Source organism: Coregonus lavaretus, assembly GCF_964263955.1.
Source record: "Coregonus lavaretus genome assembly, chromosome: 9".
In the NCBI taxonomy this organism is placed as follows: domain Eukaryota; kingdom Metazoa; phylum Chordata; class Actinopteri; order Salmoniformes; family Salmonidae; genus Coregonus; species Coregonus lavaretus.
The window spans coordinates 13,651,198-13,673,618 of record NC_139996.1 but is presented as its reverse complement, the minus strand read 5'-3'; the positions used below and the strand labels follow the sequence as shown (position 1 = coordinate 13,673,618).

Genomic DNA, 22,421 nt, shown 5'->3' with positions numbered 1-22,421 from the left:
TGTTGGATAAAGCTCATGATTAGAAATAAGCCACCTCAGGAATAAGTTAAACACACAGTAATAATAATTCAAAATCGAACTATTAGGCAACATCCAAAGATTCAATGAATAATCCTGTTCAATTAAAATCAAGCAGTAATATTGGTACTGACAATTTATTTGGACATGCTGCGAAAAGATTAGTGAAAGGATGTACAATTGTATTATTATTTCTAAATCCCCCAACTTCTTTCTATTCAAATGGAGCTTACCTCTCTCTCTCCTCTCTCTCTCTCTCTCTCTCTCTCTCTCTCTCTCTCTCTCTCTCTCTCTCTCTCTCTCTCTCTCTCTCTCTCTCTCTCTCTCTCTCTCTCTCTCTCTCTCTCTCTCTCTCTCTCTCTCTCTCTCTCTCTCTCTCTCTCTCTCTCTCTCTCTCTCTCTCTCTCTCTCTCTCTCTCTCTCTCTCTCTCTCTCTCTCTCTCTCTTACTCACAAACACACACACGAGTGCAGGCTCATTTAGAGTGCACAGAGAGATAGGCGTTTAAAGTGAGGGGCAGTACTAAATTAATGAAGCCCAGCACTCATCCCTCTTGCTCATTGGCCTTGGCTCCTCCTCCAGCCTTCTCACTGGGTCTGTATTTGAGCTTTGTGGGCTCTAAAGAAAACAGACGCATGAGTAAAGGAATAGAGGGCTACCCCTCTCCTCCTGTCTTCCTCTCCCACTCTTTCTCCTCCATTGACAGAGCTGAGAGAACGCTCCCCAGGTTAGACCTCCAGACAGACACCTCTCTCTCTCTCCACTACATGGACTATCTACCACAGCACACAAAACAGACACTTACTATTGTTCGACTTTCGTTTGGGGGATTTGTGTGTGTTTTCCTTGAAAAAAGCTGTCTTCCTATGCCACAATGAAGCTTTGTTGGACTTAAGTTTCCACAGAACCAGGAGCTGGTACATCAGAACGCCGAAGAAGACTTAGGTCCATTTTCAGAGCGATCCTGTCGGGTTTTTGGACAGACTGGTTTCCAGGTGCGGTTGCTCCAACAGAGATGGGCTCAGACGTGCGTGACCTCAACGCCCTGCTGCCCCCGGTGCCAGCCCTGCCAGGAGGGAACGGGAACTGTACCCTGCCCGTCAGCAGTGCCCCTCAGTGGGGCCCTGTACTGGACTTCCACACTGGCGCCCCCTACAGCTCGCTGGCCCCCCACTCCTTCATCAAGCAGGAGCCCAGCTGGAGCTCTGGGGATCCCCAGGAGGACCCTCACTGTGGCCTGAGTGCCTTCACCCTGCACTTCTCTGGCCAGTTCACTGGCACAGGGGCCTGCAGGTACGGGGCCTTCGGGGCCCCCCTCCACCCAGTCAGCCCCCACCAAGCCAGCCAAGGATGTTCAGCAACGCACCCTACCTGACCAACTGTATGGACACCCAGCCCCCCTCCAGGAACCAGGGTAAGATCAACCATAATCATCTATTTTGGAGATTAGTGTAGTAAAATGTTATTGTGGTTGCACTAGGACTCGATATTCGGTTTATTCAATATTTTCATTCACAGAAAGATGGCATTTGTTTAGTAGAGTTCAGTATGTTCATTGTAGTTTAAACAGGTGGTATGCTCCTAGTCCTTCTGTATCATTTTGCACAGTTATTGCGCATTTATGTTTTTATTCTTATATGACTATTTCCCTGCCTACAGTTTTTGCTAACTCTGGTGATGTACAGTTGTGTTTAGTTCATGATTAATAAACAAACAAATGAATGATAGATAGACCTGAAAAAAGGTCAGATGAACAGTAAATACATTCATAATGTCAAGCTCATATTGAGGTTTACATTTGTTTAGGTTAAGCTTGTGTTTTATTATGCTATTTTATATGTCATTGTAAATAACTGATCTTATTGCCAGCACAGTACAATTACAATTTGTTGACATTAGTTTACAATGTAGAAAATGTCTGCATTTGATATGCAGTTTTCTTTATTACCTTATAAGAACTTTAAGTAACATGATTGATTTTGTGAGTTTATAATTAGTGCATTATTAGAAACATTGTATTATTTGAACTTTGTGCTGTTTAAATGATTTATCATTACTATATGCTATAGTCAGTCATTTTCATTAGGAATTATATTATGAACTTCTGACATTGCTTTTAAATGAATGTGTCATTCTAACCCAAATTATTTTCAAACAGAATAGATTATTTTCCTTAAACATGGACGCACAATTTGATCTCTGAAATTCTAACAGCAGCTGTGGTATAGTTAAACTGATCATATAGTAGCCAATGAGAGTGTGTAGTTTTCAAAGAAACTTTGCCTTTAGTGTGGACTTTTATTACAATTTATTGTTGCAAATACAAATGTTTAGGAGTCTATGGGTTGAAAGGGTATACACATACTAAACATTCAGTATTAACGGCATCAGTATTATGCTGAACTGAACCATTCATTAGCCAGGGCATACAGCTACTGTATTGGCTATAGAAGATAATGCTAAATTAATATAAATTAAGGAAAGAAAAGTCTCAGTGACAGAAAATGTAATTACATGTGAACTTGTAGTAAGTTGACATCAACTAATCTCAGTATAACTCCTTAAATCAGTAAAATATTATCTGAAGCTGACCAATTGTGAGTGACATCTACCTGGCTCCTGATTTTCAAGTTTTTTGAAAGTTATATTATTATGACATGAGCTATTTGTAGTCAAGCTCTGCGATTTCTCTTCAGGGCTGCTGGGGTCACCAGTGCTCGCACCCCAAATGTAATCTGTCTGCACTTTGAATGTCGGATTAATTAGAACTAACATCAGTATCAAAAGGCTTGTCCAACCTTCGACCACCTTATCACACCCCTCCTGTGTCTGGCCAAGCAGTGCAAACAAGCCATGGCTAAAACTCAGGCAGGTCACTTTCACTAGATACAGATAATACACTGATGCTCACTGAGGGAGAATGCACTGTACTGGTGATCTGTTTATGGTTACCATGCGAAATGACACAGTCCAAACTAGTTAGTGTGAGGACAGGTATTATGTGTGTATTTGGGTCTGTTTTGTCAATGTACTTGTGCTTGTGTAATTCCATGTGTGTGTGTTGTCTTTACTTGAGTGGAAGAGGAGAGCCAGATAATAAACTAGTTAATGAATTATGGTAGGGACTTTCCTTGTACACAATGGTCCAAAACGGAAAATATTTGTGTTACCCTTCAAAACATAACCCTTTTTATTATGTTTAGTTTTTTTAATGAACGTATTGTTTTTAAGTAGGCCTATCATTCAGATATTCCATTGTTGCAAAGTTTTATAAATGACTTCCCTTGATTTACCATGACATCTGTAATACATGGAAATTCTGTAATAGTATGTAAAAGCATAACAATATTTCTTTAAGTATTATTTCAAGATTTGTAGGCTACTTCTAGGCCTGCTTTGTCAAAATGAACAGTAAAAAAGAAGACACTTATCGAAATACAATTACTGGGGAAACAAAGATGGGATTCTGAAGTTATTAATATCTACAGTATATATATAGTCACCGTAAAATTAGTTTTTATTGATGAAAGCACTAATTTATAGAATTAGAAGCTTTGCGTCTGAATATTAATTAGGTTATGGGTTGACTATTCACAATTACTTCTGTAACGTTTTAACACTTTGGTATAACTTTATAATTTATTATTACATAGATACTGTAAGTAATACCCTTAAGGCGGTTGTTCAGTGATTTAGCTTTGATTACTGGTCCTCGTAATAAATGGCTTGTGAATGGTTCATAATATATTTCGCAATGGTTTATAAGAAGTTCATAACCATCAAACCAACAAATAAACTGTTAGAATTAATATTCAACACATTATATTTTAGAAGAGATAAAGGAAACATGTCATATCACTTTGTAGGTGCATTTGGTATTTCTTCACATCCCACTGCACTGCAATGCATAAAACAGACTGGTCTAAGGTGAGGACACTGCCATGCACACAAACTGCCTAGGCAGTGCCCTTCACTATGCCCACTGTGACCCAGACCAGCCCTGTGTAATGTGATGGGGATCAGTCCTCCTCTACTCAGTCAGTCAGACAGGGATGGAAGACAAATAGAGCTCTTTAATGAGTTTTGAGTTAACCCTGCTGGGCCGCTGGTGAAAGTTGCGCTGGTGTGTAATTAATGGCGTTGCTGTTAGCTGGTGTGTAATTAATGGCGTTGCTGTTAGCTGGTGTGTGATTGATCATCTGGTGCCCCACCCTGGGTCAGACATAGGCATGATTCAGCCCTGAACCTGGTGTCAGCCCTCCAGTGTCCTGCCACAGTTTGTTTTCACTCAGGACCCTTTCACTCTCACCCCAACGCGGGGGCGACTGGGGTTCGAGGAGGGAGGGAGGGAATTTACCTACCCATTCAGCACAAATGGTTAGGGCGCTGAATGTTAGCCAATGAGCTAACTCATAATTGATACAGTAACTTTTACCACGTAAACATGTTTTTACCTACTTCCATGTTCTGAAAGTCTATTCATTTAGTTTTTCTAAACCTTTCTTCTTTGTCTTTACAGGTTACAGTGCTTTCGATGGTGTCACTAATTACGGTCACACTCCCACACACCACTCCTCCCAGTTCCTCAACCACTCCTTTAAAGATGAAAACTCCCTCGCTCAGCAGACCAGTATGGGTAAACAGCACAATATTCTCATATCACCTAGATTACTGCAATGTGTGTGTGTGAGTGTGTGTGCGTGCGTGTGCATGTGTGCGTGCATGTGTGAGAGAGAGAGAGAGAGAGAGAGTACATGCTTGTGTGTGTGTGCGTGCGTGCGTGCGTGCGTGCGTGCGTGCGTGCGTGCGTGCGTGCGTGCGTGCGTGCGTGAGTGCGTGCGTGCGTGCGTGTGTGCGTGTGTGCGTGTGTGCGTGTGTGTGTGTGTGTGTGTGTGTGTGTGTGTGTGTGAGCGTTCATATGTGTGTGCGTGCATACATGCAAGGATGCTATCTAGAACCTAAAAGGGTTCTTTGGCAGTCCCCATAGGAGAACCCTTTGAAGAACCCTTTTTGGTTCCAGGTAGAACATTTTCCACAGAGGGTTCTACATGTTAAACGTGTATTGTGAACTCCGTACTCCTCACCTAGGGAGTGGCCTCCATCTTAAAGTCACTGTGAGGTTAAGTCTGACACTGACCTTTATGTCAGTGTCATAAATTAATGGCATCTTTTTTTTTATGGTCCTTTTCTTCATCCATGGTCATTATGTTAGTAAACAGCTGGATGTGTGTGTTGCTAATTGTATTAATGTGATGTTGTAAATATTGGGCTCTCTTTATAGAAATTATAACTGGAGGAAACGGCAATACAAGGTTTTTGGAATGTTTAGAACTGCCCTGGGACCCATTCACAACATGTGGAGGCAGAGCCGAAGCAGAGATCCTTCATTTGCACTTTGAAATAGCAAAAAGAGTCAGTGTGCTTTACGGTTTCAAAGAACAGCCTCAGTGCTGTTTATATTCGGACACAGTTCACAGGTTTCTTTCTCAATGTCCCTCTCAGGATAGTTTTTCTTAGAGGAGGCGCTGTCAGACAAACAGCTCCATTGGACCAGGTATGAGTTTCCTGAAAGCTTCGTAGTTAACGTGGTACTTCGAGACCCAGACAGTATAATGTCCTCTTAAGGATCGGACCCTTTTTTTCAATTTTCACCTAAAACGACATACCCAAATCTAACTGGGCTCCCGAGTGGCGCAGCGGTCTAAGGCACTGCATCTCAGTGCTTGAGGCGTCACTACAGACCCCCTTGTTCGATTCCAGGCTGTATCACAACCAGCTGTGATTGGGAGTCCCATAGGGCGGCGCACAATTGGCCCAGTGTCGTCCGGGTTTGGCCGGTGTAGGCCGTCATTGTAAATAAGAATTTGCTCTTAACTGACTTGCCTAGTTAAATAAAGGTAAAATAAAATAAAAAAATAAAACTGCCTGTAGCTCAGGATCTGAAGCAAGGATATGAATATTCTTGATACCATTTGAAAGGAAACACTTTGAAGTTTGTGGAAATGTAAAATTAATGTAGGAGAATATAACACATTAGATCTGGTAAAAGATAATACAAACAAAAAAACATGCATTTTCTAATTTTTTTTTGTTCCATCATCTTTGAAATGCAAGAGAAAGGCCACACATTGCAGTTTAGGCGCAATTTAGATCTTGCCCACTAGATGGCAGCAGTGTGTGTGCAAAGTTTCAGATTGATTCAGTGAAGCATTGCAATACTGGACTATTTTGTATCAAGTCTGCCCAAATGTGCCAAATTGGTCAATTGATACATTTTCAAGTACATAACTATAGAGAACATACACAAATTATATGGTAGTACAAAATGTAAGTTTACACACTCCCAGGAATGTCATTCATGATGGATCATTAGCTTATATACTAACTTTCACATATCTAGATGGCCGGGCGGGGTGGGTGTGGAGCCAGAGACAGCAGGGGTTCAAACTGTAGAACCAAGTTCCTACATTTGAATATCAAACAAAACTATGCTTCATTTTATCTCTGGGACCCTTAGGATGACAAAATCAGAGCAAGATTACTGAATGTAAGTACATTATTTACCTTCAGAGGTGAATGCATCAAACCAGTTGCCGTGATACGTTTTTTGTTGTTGTGCACTCTCCTCAAACAATAGCCTGGTATTTTGTCACTGTAATAGCTACTGTAAATTGGACAGTGCAGTTAGATTAACAATGATTTAAGCTTTCTGCCCATATAAGACATGTCTATGTCCTGGAAAGTTTGCTGTTAGTTACAACAGTCATGCTAATCACATTAGGGCACGTTAGCTCAACCGTCCCATATATGGGACTCTGATCCCGTAGAGGATAAAGTACCACATTAGCTACACATCTATCAGGAAACTTACCCCAGTGCAGTTGTGAAGCACTCCTTAATGTACCATCGCACTGTTTTAATTCTCAATCAGTGGAGTTGGTGGGTAATAATTGTATTTTGTTTGTGTAGGTGAGCAGCCGTATCCTGTCCCTCCACCCGTGTATGGATGCCACACCCCATCAGACAGCTGTACAGGCAGCCAAGCCCTACTGCTGAGGAACCCTTACAACAGGTGAGTACTGGAGCCGCCCCACTACAGTATATTAACTTGCCCTTACCTGACATCACATCCCTGCCACTCACCTTAGCCACACTCCTATCAGTCACCTTAGCCCCACTCCTATCAGTCACCCTAGCCCCACTCCTATCAGTCACCTTAGCCCCACTCCTATCAGTCACCCTAGCCCCACTCCTATCAGTCACCTTAGCCACACTCCTATCAGTCACCTTAGCCACATTCCTATCATCACCTTAGCCCCACTCCTATCAGTCACCTTAGCCACACTCCTATCAGTCACCTTAGCCACACTCCTATCAGTCACCTTAGCCCCACTCCTATCAGTCACCTTAGCCACACTCCTATCAGTCACCTTAGCCACACTTCTATCAGTCACCTTAGCCACATTCCTATCATCACCTTAGCCCCACTCCTATCAGTCACCTTAGCCACACTCCTATCAGTCACCTTAGCCACACTCCTATCAGTCACCTTAGCCCCACTCCTATCAGTCACCTTAGCCACACTCCTATCAGTCACCTTAGCCACACTTCTATCAGTCACCTTAGCCCCACCCCAATCAGTCACCTTAGCCCCACTCCTATCAGTTACCTTAGCCACACTCCTATCAGTCACCTTAGCCCCACTCCAATCAGTCACCTTAGCCACACTCCTATCAGTCACCTTAGCCCCACTCCAATCAGTCACCTTAGCCCCACTCCTATCAGGCACCTTAGCCCCACTCCTATCAGTCACCTTAGCCCCACTCCAATCAGTCACCTTAGCCCCACTCCTATCAGTCACCTTAGCCACACTCCTATTAGTCACCTTAGCCCCACTCCTATCAGTCACCTTAGCCACACTCCTATCAGTCACCTTAGCCCCAGTCCAATCAGTCACCTTAGCCCCACTCCTATCAGTCACCTTATCCACACTCCAATCAGTCACCTTATCCCCACTCCAATCAGTCACCTTAGCCCCACTCCTATCAGTCACCTTAGCCACACTCCTATCAGTCACCTTAGCCCCACTCCAATCAGTCACCTTAGCCACACTCCAATCAGTCACCTTAGCCCCACTCCTATCAGTTACCTTAGCCCCACTCCTATCAGCCACCTTAGCCCCACTCATATCAGTCACCTTAGCCACACTCCTATCAGCCACCTTAACCCCACTCCTATCAGTCACCTTAGCCCCACTCCTATCAGTTACCTTAGCCCCACTCCTATCAGTCACCTTAGCCCCACTCCTATCAGTCACCTTAGCCCCACTCCTATCAGCCACCTTAGCCCCACTCCTATCAGTCACCTTAGCCCCACTCCTATCAGTTACCTTAGCCACACTCCTATCAGTCACCTTAGCCCCACTCCTATCAGTTACCTTAGCCCCACTCCTATCAGTCACCTTAGCCACACTCCTATCAGCACCTTAGCCCCACTCCTATCAGTTACCTTAGCCCCACTCCTATCAGTCACCTTAGCCCCACTCCTATCAGTCACCTTAGCCCCACTCCTATCAGTCACCTTAGCCACACTCCTATCAGTCACCTTAGCCTCACTCCTATCAGTTACCTTAGCCCCACTCCTATCAGTCACCTTAGCCCCACTCCTATCAGTCACCTTAGCCCCACTCCTATCAGTTACCTTAGCCCCAACCCTGCCAGTCACCGAAGCCTCACTCCTATCAGTCACCTTAGCCCCACTCCTATCAGTTACCTTAGCCCCACTCCTATCAGTCACCTTAGCCCCACTCCTATCAGTTACCTTAGCCCCACTCCTATCAGTTACCTTAGCCCCAACCCTGCCAGTCACCGAAGCCTCACTCCTATCAGTCACCTTAGCCCCACTCCTATCAGTTACCTTAGCCCCACTCCTATCAGTCACCTTAGCCCCACTCCTATCAGTTACCTTAGCCCCAACCCTGCCAGTCACCGAAGCCTCACTCCTATCAGTCACCTTAGCCCCACTCCTATCAGTTACCTTAGCCCCACTCCTATCAGTCACCTTAGCCCCACTCCTATCAGTTACCTTAGCCCCACTCCTATCAGTTACCTTAGCCCCAACCCTGCCAGTCACCGAAGCCTCACTCCTATCAGTCACCTTAGCCCCACTCCTATCAGTTACCTTAGCCCCACTCCTATCAGTCACCTTAGCCCCACTCCTATCAGTTACCTTAGCCCCAACCCTGCCAGTCACCGAAGCCCTACCCCTTTAGGCCTACCACTCACCTGTTGCTCAAAAATAAATTCATTACAAAGCATTCTAACAGGCAGACATCTTAATAAGTAAACATAGTTTTGATGATTCTAGTCCTTGAAGTTAGTTAAAGGTGGTCAGGAAGCTGCACCTTTATAGCTGTCCTGACTGGCCAAGGTTGTGCTGCCGTCATAGAAGGCAATAATCATCATCAACATAGTTCTAAAATTAAATGTAGAAAAGTCACGCCGCCATTGAGCACTCCCAGTGGCTAGAGGAAGGAGGAAGTAAAGTAACAGTGGCAGGAAGTTGGAAGTACGAGACTGTACTGATTTCCAGTCAGGAAATTATCCAAATAAAGGCATTTATCATGTTTGTAGTTATACTCTCAAAACTTTCCATTGGACTGAATCCATTCACTGCTTTTTCAAATCGCAGTCATGACCTGACAAAGAATAAGATAATAGCATATTTACTGTGTTTTATTTATATTTCAAGTATGTTTCATTGAGTTAAATAGTTAAATACAGTATGTAGATGGTATGGATGAGGACCATGTCCAGATAAATGAATCACAGTTGTCCAGACAGAGAATGGGAGCAGTGCTCAGCAGGCCAAGATAAACGATGTAATCCACTACTGGTTTCCAGTCTTAGGCCAATGTTGAATTCCTCTTACTGATAAGTAGCTCACTGTCCTCTGAGGGGAGAGAACCCCAGTGTAACCTTACACAACTGCTTACTCCCTCGCCTTGAGATGGCACAAAATTAGCTTGCATTCCTTGAATACCTTTAACATTTTGTTTTCAGCTCCAGGGAACATAAAGATTCAAAATAAGGGAATAGGAGTTGATAAGAGTGTGTTAGTCAGACTGGATACATGCGCTGGAAGCCCCATTCTGCAGGCTCTGCACCTCATGCTGCCATAAACAGCCTGATATCTGCTGGAGAAGGGAAGGGGCTGGGAATCCTCAAATCAAACCGCTAAGCCGCTCTCTAATCAAATGCCTGGTACCAACAGCGCTGTATTTATACAGTCAGACGGCAGTTATGCACTTTTTAACGTTTTGGAAATACATTAAATAAAAACACGTCCACTTATGAAACTAAGAGCCAGGGAACCAGGGACAAAGTTCTGTTGGGAAGCACTGGTGTAGAGGATGAAGACTGAAACTTTAGAGCTCCTTAAACCAAAACGCCCCTACATTTGGTTATTTTATCAAGAGATGAAAGTCTCAGGTATGTATAGAGCTTGTCATCGAGGACTGTACCAACCATGTACAGTAATGGTTTAGATTGCAAAGTTCACATTAGTGTGCTAATGGATACACTCTTCATCATCCTTTAACCCTCAGGATCCTTTAACCCTCTGTCATCCAAATAGTTGAATTGATTTGAAGTGAAACTCTACCGAGCACTGTACTGTACGTACTGTAATCACTAGACAGAGTGTAGGCTACCGTCAGTGTAGAGGGTACCAGGCACCAGAGCATCCCACTACAGCGAGCTGTTCCTGTGGTATGATAAAACGATGTAATGTCAAGGGCGGCAGTGATACATCTAAAGTATGTGTTTGGCAAAGCACCTGGCAGGTTAACTAATGGTCCTGGAGCCAGACGCTTAATAACAGATGGCTATTTGTTTCTGAGGGATGGAGGGCTATGGAGGGCTATGATTAACACATCACCCTGTTGGTGTTAGTGTGGGCGGATCCTGATTGTGTGGCACATTCATGAGCCGTTACCCAGGGTGCACCTGTGTAGATGGGGCCAAATGTTATAATGCTCTGACTCTCCTGTGGTGCTTGTCTGCACTGAAAAGGGTGGTACCACCTCGTCCCGAGGAAAAATTCCTAAAAATGTTTTCTATTTGTTTAAATCCCAGCAGTGATAATTTATACCAAATGGCATCTCAGCTGGAATGCATGGCATGGAACCCTGTTAACACGCTGGCTTCCACCATTAAGAGGTATGTCGGCGTGACCCGCTCCTGTCATCTGAAACATTCCTCTTTGATCTGGATTAACAGTCATTAATCTGCACATAGTCTCAGAATAGCAGAGGGAGGGGGTGGGTGTAGGTGGTGGAGGGCTCCCTTCATTAAATCACACATTTGACCACTCACTGGCATTGTTTAAATATTTGATTTAGTAGCAGAGTGGGGCTCCACAGGGGGCCTGTGACATACATCATTTCTCACTGAGGTGATTAGAAATAAAAAATATTCCCTCTATCACAGATCACATATGGGTTGTTTTTTTCTTTTTTCTTAGCTAATACCCTCTCTGGCACACACACACACACACACACACACACACACACACACACACACACACACACACACACACACACACACACACACACACACACACACACACACACACACACACACACACACACACACACACACACACACACACACACACACACACACACACACACACACACACACACACAGTTGGGTGGTGCAGGTAATAGTAAGTATAGTGAGAAAGTATAGAGAGAAAGTATAGAGAGACTGTATAGTGAGAAAGTATAGAGAGAAAGTATAGTGAGAAAGTATAGTGAGAAAGTATAGAGAGAAAGTATAGAGAGACTGTATAGTGAGAAAGTATAGTGAGAAAGTATAGTGAGAAAGTATAGAGAGAAAGTATAGAGAGAAAGTATAAAGAGAAAGTATAGAGAGAAAGTATAGAGAGAAAGTATAGTGAGAAAGTATAGTGAGAAAGTATAGGGAGTGTGACTTTTTTCACGCGACCGGTGATCAGAGTTGACCTACCTATTTCCTTACCACTACATCACTGTCTATAGTTGAGGGGGAAACATACTTTTTTACTTGCTTTACTGCTCTAATGAAAATGTCCTCTTTCATTCTTGCTTTGTTGTCATTTTCAGTGTCCCTCTTTTTCTAACTCCCCTCCTCCCGAACCCTCCCTTTGTTTCTGTCTGTTTTCTCCGGAGATCGTGTGCATGTTAAATTAGCCTCTCTGTTTTGTCTGTCCTGGCTGGGAAATGTATCCTGCTATAATTTTCCCGTGTGGGGCATCAGCCTTGACCACGTGGGACATGTAACGGAGGGGAAGGGCTCTGCACTGAGGAGTAGTGGAAGTGGAATCAGTAGGCCTACACAATGGGATAGCTTTCCCCCTGGGATCCTCCAGCCAGGGATCCAGAGCCAGGGCTTAGTTAGACTGGAGGGGAGGGTCTGACCCTTCAACCACCTCCCCGAAAAAGCCAGCAGAGGCCGGGGTGACTGAATGATTAATCTGCTGCTAAATGAGAGGGACTCTAGTGCTTAGGCTGCGGAAAATCAGACGTGGAGTCTCATCTCCAGGGACGCACGCCAAAGTATGCATGTGCCTCTTCCAGATAAACGCCACCCTCCCCAGCCCGGTCTCCCTCCCCAGCCCGGTCTCCCTCCCCAGCCCGGTCTCCCTCCCCAGCCCTGTCTACCTTCCCAGCCCAGTCTCCCTCCCCAGCCCGGTCTCCCTCCCCAGCCCTGTCTACCTTCCCAGCCCAGTCTCCCTCCCCAGCCCGGTCTCCCTCCCCAGCCCGGTCTCCCTCCCCAGCCCAGTCTCCCTCCCCAGCCCTGTCTACCTTCCCAGCCCAGTCTCCCTCCCCAGTCCCGTCTCCCTTCCCATCCCAGTCTCCCTCCCCAGCTCCATCTCACTCCCCAGGTCCTGGCTGTATACGTTAACGTGAGCCTGAGGTGTTTATCGCCACAACGAATGAGTGAATGAATGAACTGTGGGGAGATTTATTGCAGCATGTAGCTTCACTGTCTCGACTCCGGCTGTCCGTGGAGTCTCATCTCCAGGGACGCACGCCAAAGTATGCATGTGCATCTTCCAGATAAACGGCACCCTCCCCTCCCCAGCCCCGTCTCCCTCCCCAGCCCCGTCTCCCTCCCCAGCCACGTCTCCCTCCCCAACCCATCTCCCTCCCTCCCTCCCCAGCCCAGTCTCCCTCCCCAGCCCGGTCTCCCTCCCCAGCCCGGTCTCCCTCCCCAGCCCGGTCTCCCTCTACAGCCCAGTCTGCCTCCCCAGCCCTGTCTCCCTTCCCAGCCCAGTCTCCCTCCCCAGCCCAGTCTCGCTCCCCAGCCCCGTCTCCCTTCCCAGCCCAGTCTCCCTCCCAGCCCAGCACGCCAAAGTATGCATGTGCATCTTCCAGATAAACGGCACCCTCCCCTTCCCAGCCCCGTCTCCCTCCCCAGCCCTGTCTCCCTCCCCAGCCACGTCTCCCTCCCCAGCCCCATCTCTCTCCCTCCCTCCCCAGCCCAGTCTCCCTCCCCAGCCTAGTCTCCCTCCCCAGCCCTGTCTCCCTCCCCAGCCCTGTCTCCCTCCCCATCTCCCTCCCCAGCCCAGTCTCCCTCCCCAGCCTAGTCTCCCTCCCCAGCCCTGTCTCCCTCCCCAGCCCTGTCTCCCTCCCCAGCCCTGTCTCCCTCCCCAGCCCGGTCTCCCTTCCCAGCCCGGTCTCCCTCCCCAGCCCAGTCTCGCTCCCCAGCCCCGTCTCCCTCCCCAGCCCCGTCTCCCTTCCCAGCCCTGTCTCCCTTCCCAGCCCAGTCTCCCTCCCCAGCCCAGTCTGCCTCACCAGCCCAGTCTCCCTCCCCAGCTCCATCTCGCTCCCCAGGTCCTGGCTGTATACGTTAACGTGAGTCTGAGGTGTTTATCGCCACAATGAATGAGTGAATGAATGAACTGTGGGGAGATTTACTGCAGTATGCAGCTTCACTGTCTCGACTCCGGCTGTCCTTGGAAAGAGCAGAGACAAAGACTGCTTTATGCCCTCTCAACCATGTATTCATAATTTAACTGTACAGGATACAACCCCCTCCTTCCATGAAATACAACAATTACAGATTGCTTTTTAAGACTAATGATAGATATTGCCGTCTGGATATTATGAGACTAAATGTGAACCTTAGCTGTCTTGAAATGCTGTAGCTACAGTGTACGTAACTGAACCATCTTCAATTAATGCCTTCAGAGGCTTAATAAGTGTTCAGCAAACATTTCCATTTCTAAAGTAAGTAGGCTAGTACACAATACCGAGAATCGCACACGATCCCTAAACTATGTTTCATACATATTTAATATTTCTGGATATACTACAATTGATCATGGTCCTTTTGTGCAATGTCCTTATCCTGTACCTCTATTTGATTGAGAGTAGTAGGTGGGTGACAACCAGGTCTTGCAGAGTTAACCAGATCCTCTTTGATTTACTCAGACATGCCCTTATTTACTGAAGAAAACTAATATAGTATGCAGCTTGAACGTGTGTTAATCCAGGGTCAAAGAGAGAGGCCTAACCATACGAATAAATCTGCGAATGACAGGAAGTTAACCATTCGTCTTTCCTCTGAGTTCCACTTTGGATGCTTTAGGTGAATATACTGCACTGTGATGCGTAGAGCAATTTGTCCCTATGTCAAAACAAGTTATAGCTGGTGATTTCTCTGCATTTATTTATTCTGTGCATGCTATTGAAATACAATGCCAGTGCAACTTTGCCGAACCTGGCTTAGATATATGAAGAGTGCTAAACCCCTAAATGACAAGCTTTATTTAGGACAGGAGACCCTTTTGAACAACTTTCCCCTGTATTTCAGGAGTGACCATTTACTGCAGTTTTTCAGTACATTTAATGACGTGAAAATAATAGCCATTCATCCTACATTGCATCCTACATTTTCTTGACTTCCACTCTGTTGTTTTTCATCGCTCCTAAAGCTGCTGAATGCTCTTGAACTAACAGCTTTTATGTGAATTGTAATTTGGCAGACAAAAATAGAAAATGGTCACATCATTCCTCACTAAAAATGCTCTTGTGTCTTTCTCTTTGTTGACAGCCATGCTACCGGTTATGAAAGTGACCCCAACACTCCCATGGTGTATAGCTGCAGCACCCAGTACCGCATCCACACACACGGCATCTTCAGAGGCATGCAGGTCAGTTTTCTCCTCTCACGGATTCTTCACACCCAGGTCACACACTCAGATTCCTGCTCTCCATACATAACTTTCCTTATGTGCTCAGGGCCAAGGTCGGAACAAGGAGCACACATACACTCTCGCATGAACACACACGCACATACACTCCCTAAATGCACAAGGTCATCCTCTACTCCCGAGCCCAGGCACTGCACGGGTGCTGGCAGAAGAGGAGGAGGAGGTGGGAGAGACTAGAGAGGTAGAGTCAGAAAACAAGGAGGAAAGAGCCTGACGTAATGAGCAGACTATACGAGAGGAAGCAGGCCTCTGACAGGACAGTTGAGACATTTAAAAGGCATCTCAGGATGAAAATGGAAGAGGAATCACTTTCAAGAAATCCATTAACAATAAAGATAGTTTCCATATGCAGGCCCATGTTAATAAAATCATTAGATCTTAATTAGTGTCCGTCAACAGCTTTAAAGCACAGAGAGCAGAGATTCTCCAGACCTATTCTCATTCAAAATGGAACGTTCGGTATGTCTTTCTCCCTTCTCATTGTTCTCAAGTGAAATGAATTCAGGAAAACCTCATTCACAAAAAAATACATACTTGGAGGAAACATTTGAAATGTATGGTATGGAAAAGTATATTTTTGGAAAGTCAGGTCTAAATGGACATGTCAGTAAGTGTGTTTGTACTCTTGGTGCTCAGAAATGCTTTTATTTGACAATCCCAACATTGGCTCTGCCCCCTCTGTGAAGTGTTGGTGTCTAGATAAGGAACAAGGCAGGCAGTACAGCAGTGCCATGAAACACTGAAATAATTTACTTATCAATAGGCTGCTAACACTATTATTTAGTTCGCCAGTGCCCACAGAGCCCATTACACTAAGCACATCCTAATGAACAGCAGATGGGTATCAGGGTCTGGGGGAGGGAGGAAGGGAGGAGGAGAAGGGGAGAGGGAGGGGGGGCGGGGGGGAAGAAGGGGAGGAGTACAGGGGGGCATGGACAACTGAGATGGGGTCTGCCTAACGTCCGTGACTAACGACTTACGTTTAGAGACTAAATCAGTGGCATGGAGTAAATTTGAGCGATCATTTTACGGCTAATTCCAGTATAATGAGTCCCCCTTAGTGAGATAATCACACTTCTTTTGCCTTGGCCTTTGTTAATTGGTCATTATTTTTGAGTTACCTTTTGCTGTAAGAGACTAGTAGGTAGCTTAGTTACTGTTATCTCTTTGTATGATATGTTGTGGTTCTAAACCTGTACCATCGCTCACTGTGTGTGTGTGTGTGTGTGTGTGTGTGTGTGTGTGTGTGTGTGTGTGTGTGTGTGTGTGTGTGTGTGTGTGTGTGCGCCACATCACAGGATGTCCGACGGGTGCCAGGTATCGCCCCCGCCATTGTTCGCTCAGAGACCAATGAGAAGAGGCCATTCATGTGTGCATATCCTGGCTGCAACAAACGATACTTCAAACTGTCCCACCTACAGATGCACGGCAGGAAACACACAGGTAAGAGCCAGGGCAACCATAGATCAAACCCTATTACAGTAACAGACCAGTGTATCAGTGATCCAGGTCTCGTTGTACCAAAGCCCTCTCTGTGTTCCCCTCTACCCTCCCTCCAGGTGAGAAACCCTACCAGTGTGACTTTACCGACTGTGGACGAAGGTTCTCCAGGTCAGACCAGCTCAAGAGACACCAGCGAAGACACACAGGTTTACCCTCTCTCTCTCTCTCTCTCTCTCTCTCTCTCTCTCTCTCTCTCTCTCTCTCTCTCTCTCTCTCTCTCTCTTTCCCTTTCCTCCATCTCTCTGCTCCCTCCATCTCTCTTTCCTCTCTATTGTTAATGGACCACTGTAGCTCTGGCTCTCTTTGGAATGGCCTCCCTCCTGGCCTCTGCTCTACTCTGTCTCTCTCCCTCTGTGTGTGCCTAGGGGTTAAACCGTTCCAGTGCGAGACGTGTCAGAGAAAGTTCTCACGGTCTGACCACCTTAAGACCCACACCCGGACTCATACAGGTAAAACAAGTGCGTAAACTTTTATTTTTCCACATCTACTTATCTCTTTTCTGCTTAGAACTTAGTTAGGTACTTCCCTTTTCATGAACAATCAGTATGTAGAGCTCAAGGCTTTGTGGGTTCGATTCCCATGGGGTGCCAGTATAAAAAATTATGTATGCACTCACTAACTGTAAGTCGCTCTGGATAAGAGTGTCTGCTAAATAACTAAAATGTAAATGAAAAAAATGTATTTAAACAAATCTAGGATATGTTATTTTACTGAAAGTGATCTAAAATGATCATAGGAAATTAATTTAATCCCTTCCTCCCCTTCAGTATAATTTAAACCAGATACTACCTAACAGCGCTCTCTCCCTCTCCTAGGCGAGAAGCCGTTCAACTGCAGATGGCCCAACTGTCAGAAGAAGTTTGCCAGGTCTGATGAGCTGGTTCGTCACCACAACATGCACCAGAGGAACCTGACCAAGCTGCAGCTTGCCATCTGAGCCAGATCTGAACCAGACCACTCTGCTCTGCAGACACACTGGCCTCACTGCTCTCAAACACTCTGCCTACATGAGACTTTGAATCTCCATGTCGTTCACCAATGCCTGTAGCACAAAGGGGCAACAGCAGCAAAGCAGGGCTATTCACTAGATAGCACAGCCACAAAGTCAAAAATGTCTGCGTTGTAAAAATCCATAAAAACAACAATTAGCTTTTTGATCTTAATTTAAGGTTAGGGTTAGGTATAAGGTTTTAAAGAAGATAAATTGTAGAATTTTAAAGAAGAGAAATTGTAGGAATAGGCTGGGTTTATTACCTTGTGGCTGTGGTAAAAGACCAGGAGGCTGACAGTCTTGTTCATCTGCATGTAACTGTACAGCCTCACCAACGGACAGTCCTCCAAACAGCGCCATCCAATGACGGTCCGCCGTCCAGATGCTCTGATCCAGAGGGTTGTTTTAGTAAGACATTTAAAGAGGAAACAAAATAGTTTCTATCTCTTGTTGGTGTTGTATACAGTAGATGTGAATTACTTTATGCCTTTTTTTTCAGTTGTAGTGTTACTTTGAGCAGTTTCAGATTAATTTATAATTTTATCATACTTTTGTGAATTAAAATATCTTTCACTGGAATGATTTCTGGAAAGGGGAACATTATTTTACTTTGGTCCAACAGCATGTTCATCATCGCTTTCGTTCAGTCCACAAATTTGATCTGCACCAAGTAGTTGAATCATAAAGCTACAGTAAGTCTGCTTCGGTCTGTAAATATTGTTTCACTTTGACAGTGGATTTTGGGGATGTGAGTTAAAAAATATATGTATCGTCACACTGGCTAAGTGGCCAAGAAGTTGTGGTATTAAATTATGTAAATAATAGTACTGGACAATGGATTGCATTTGAAAAAAATATCCTTGTCATGGAAAAATGTGACTTAACTATTATAGTTTAGACTAGAGCTACTTTGATACATCCAGGAAATGCTTTTTTAAGTGTGTCATAAAACACTTTTCTGTCATGGAAACATTTTTTTACTCTGAAGTGTATTATAAGTATATTATGGTCTGTTCCCCTCTGTTTAAATGGTATTTTTCCCACTGTGTTTATACAGTATATATATATATATGCTTATTCTGTTGTTGTTGTTCCCCCATTGAGTTCTGTATTAAAGTCCTCTTGCAGTGTGTGGCCTGCCTGGGCAGCTGTGTTGGCTCAGGGGCCAGTGTTGAGTTACTTTCACCCTCACTAACAGGGCTGATCAACCGCGCTCCTGAGACCCAATGACCAGACCGTAACCTGACCTTAACCTGACCAGGTCGTGACCGCTCGTAGGTCATCTTACACGAGTCGCCAGAGGAGGCTCATGCTGGCCGGAATAAAAGTAGTTATGATAACAAAACAGAACTCTTTGACTGTAGCTAACATCCGCTGCTTTCTTTATCTCCAACCAGATTCTTTTTAAATTCCTTGGCTTCTGAGTGAAACAGGAGACACAGATAAACATAAACATGTTTTCTCTCAAACTCACTGTTGCTCAGCACTTCATCTTAATCAAGCTAGCTATGCACTCTTTCTGTACTTAGAAAAATTACACACTTTTAATCCCATATTTTGTTTCTCGATCAAGAAAGAAATAACAGCTTTCAGTTGTGAGTTTTTTATCATTTGACATCCATATTTATGCACTGTCGCTGTGAAAACAACAGACAGAAAGCTTGGCATAATGTCAAACGGTACTACAGCTAGTTAGGAAACATCAAGCCTTAAATGAAGATTTTCCTCTCTGATTGGTTGACTGTATCTGATGGTGTTTTATCACGTTGGGGGAATATTGTTGTTGAGATCCTCTTCTTTCTTTAACTATGCGCTTGGCCCCAGTGTTGTGTAAATCAGCTTGACTCTCTCACCCTATTACTCATATATATATAAAAAACCGCTATATCTCAAGTGTGACAGTGGTTAATCTCTGTCCCAGATTTCTGCTCCAAGGCCTTTGAAGAGAGGTGGTTGTTTTTTGTAACTTCAGTGCAGTCCACTTATAAACGTCACAATAGAGGCTGTATTAAAACCCTCCACTTAGAAATAGTACATTCCTTTACATATATGTGGGCTTTCTAAGAGGATAGGGTTGAATGGGAAAGAATACGGATGATTTCAGTGTAGTGTACTGTCGTAGCACAACTTTACAGTACTTTAAACACCGCATTCATAGCCTTTTGTGTTGTCTAAGAAGTCATTGTTCATGAGGTTTACCTTCATCATAGAAGGTCATTAACATGTTTACATTACTATCTATGGATTTTAAATGTGCTAGTCATCTAGTTTAGCAGTCATGAGATGTGCAGTATATATAACACATTACAGTAACACTTTAAACCCTCTGAAGACTCAGAAGGTCCTGTGACTGTTGATGAAGAAAATAAAGTGTGGATTTAGGTTCAGATCAGAGAGACGTCTCAGAGGCGTTCTCCTCTATGTCAGTTGACCCAAAGAAACCAAACAATCAACTGATATCTGAAAGAACATGCTAGCATAAACAATATAGTGTACATTTGATGTCTCCATATAGATGTCCCATCTTCCTACAACTTTGAAATCCCCTCAGAATCCTCTCTCGTGCATTTCCAGAATGCAAACGCCATGGCACTGTGTCCAGAGATGTATAACACATATGTTATATTAACTACTCCTCATCCAAACGGCTGCTATGCAAACCATTCAACTGATACAGATGCTGTTCAGAGCATGTACAAATTCAAACCTGGTCCCCATCTTATTTTTAGCACACTAAACCAGTCTTTCTATATAGCAGCTAATTATATCAACCATTAAATATGATATGATATCACTTTATATAATATTAGTGACCTTATTAAACACACAAAATGATTAATTAGAGTTCTAGCTAGGTGATATGGTAAACAGTGTGACCAGTGACCACAGAGAGCGAGTGTGTGGTTGGTGTGTGTTGAGCTTGTAAAGTGCTGGTGGGTGATTCCAACCTGATAAGCCCTTAGCTGCTCCACTGCTCTGCTGGTCAAAGCATCCTGCTGTGTCGCCGACACGTTTACGACCCAGATCAGTGGGCCAGTCTCAGCCCCTCAGTCAAGCCTCTCATTTGATAAGATGAACAGGGAGATGGTGGTGATAAATAATGAGGCCTATTAAAGAGTAAAGACACAGGAGGGAATGTATAGGGTCTTAGTCACTCAGCGTCTGATCGGTTTGTTTATTTGAGGAATAGGTGGTGAGAATGGAGGAGTCTGTCGGCAATTAGAGGCTTAAGGCCTGCCGCTGAGAATCTGATCCAAGGAGAGTGGAGAGGATCTGAAGTATCAGTGAGTTGTAAATCTCATGGAGTTACACTTCTACTTCTCACCCCCATCCACACTCACTCTGCCCAAAAACACGTGTACTCCAACCTGCATGGCAATGGAATACATCCACAGAACCTATAACATATAACATCACCTTGAGGTCATAGTCCTTTAGGAGCTCCCTCCAATGTCCTTCATTAACCTTACTTGATTACAAATCATCTGTGGATGCTTTACCTCCTGGATCTAAGGGCCACAATACAATGAAGGATAATTAATGCACTTTGAAAAGAAACATTTCACAAGCAAATGAAGCAATGGATACTAAACACTGCCTTACCTGCAATTTATAGAAGCTCTTCCCTGACAACAAAGGAGAGGGCTGATCATAAACATAAACAAATGCAGAACAGTTTGGATAAAAATGCTGCACATAAATCCTGTTATGATTATGAGAAATGCATTATTGAAGATAGAATGGAAAAGTGAAATCGTTAATAACACTCAAATCCCATATTTTTTTCACCAGGCAGGCAGTACAATAAGCTGAGCCAAAACAGGGCTATAAATGGAAAGAGAGAGAGATGGAGAGAGAGAGAGAGAGAGAGAGAGAGAGAGAGAGAGAGAGAGAGAGAGAGAGAGAGAGAGAGAGAGAGAGAGAGAGAGAGAGACGGAGAGCGAGCGAGCGAGAGAGAGAGAGAGAGAGAGAGAGAGAGAGAGAGAGAGAGAGAGAGAGAGAGAGAGAGAGAGAGAGAGAGAGAGGGAGAAAGAGAGAGAGAAGAGAGAGAGAGAGAGAGAGAGAGAGTTGGTGTTGTGCAGGCCTCTTGGCCACTGGGTAATGTTGTAATGATAGGAGATGATACTGTAGATGTTTGGGCCCTGGTACGGCTTAGCGCCGAGTGGAGTGCTGCCTGTTCCCCTGGTGGCTGCATTCCTTCAGCTCCTGCTGCCTGTCTGAGACATGGGCCAAGGCGTGGCCAGGCAGCACGGGCTGGGACGAGGCAGAGGCCGGGGAAGGTGGTTCTGGAGTGGGGGGGCTGTAGCTAGTTGAGCCTTACACTGTAGTTGTGCTTTGATATCAATCAAATCAATGAATCACATTTATTTATAAAGGCCTTTTTACATCAGCAGTTGTCACGAAGTGCTTATACAGAAACCCAGCCTAAAAACCCAGAGAGCAACATTACATTTACATTACAGTTTACATTGCAGTGGCCTTATTAATGTAATTACAGTGTAACATGTATTGTAATTACTCATTGTTATACTGGACTTACACTGTACTTAAAGTTATCTAGGGTTAGTGTTGAGGCTATAGGGTTAGGGTTAAACCGGGAAGTTATCTAGGGTTAGTGTTGAGGCTATAGGGTTAGGGTTAAACCGGG

At 44.6% G+C, this 22,421-nt stretch overlaps 1 protein-coding gene across 1 annotated transcript; it reads left to right on the top strand.

The window, feature by feature from the left end:
- Positions 1-1,008: 1,008 nt before the first annotated feature.
- wt1a (WT1 transcription factor a) lies at positions 1,009-18,899 on the top strand. The gene is given in 10 exon segments (XM_084168161.1): positions 1,009-1,330; positions 1,333-1,432; positions 4,538-4,654; positions 6,988-7,090; positions 11,154-11,237; positions 15,120-15,219; positions 16,578-16,722; positions 16,839-16,928; positions 17,148-17,240; positions 17,598-18,899. Coding segments are annotated over 10 exon segments (1,251 nt in total). The 5' UTR covers positions 1,009-1,033; the 3' UTR covers positions 17,720-18,899.
- The last annotated feature ends 3,522 nt before the right edge of the window (positions 18,900-22,421 follow it).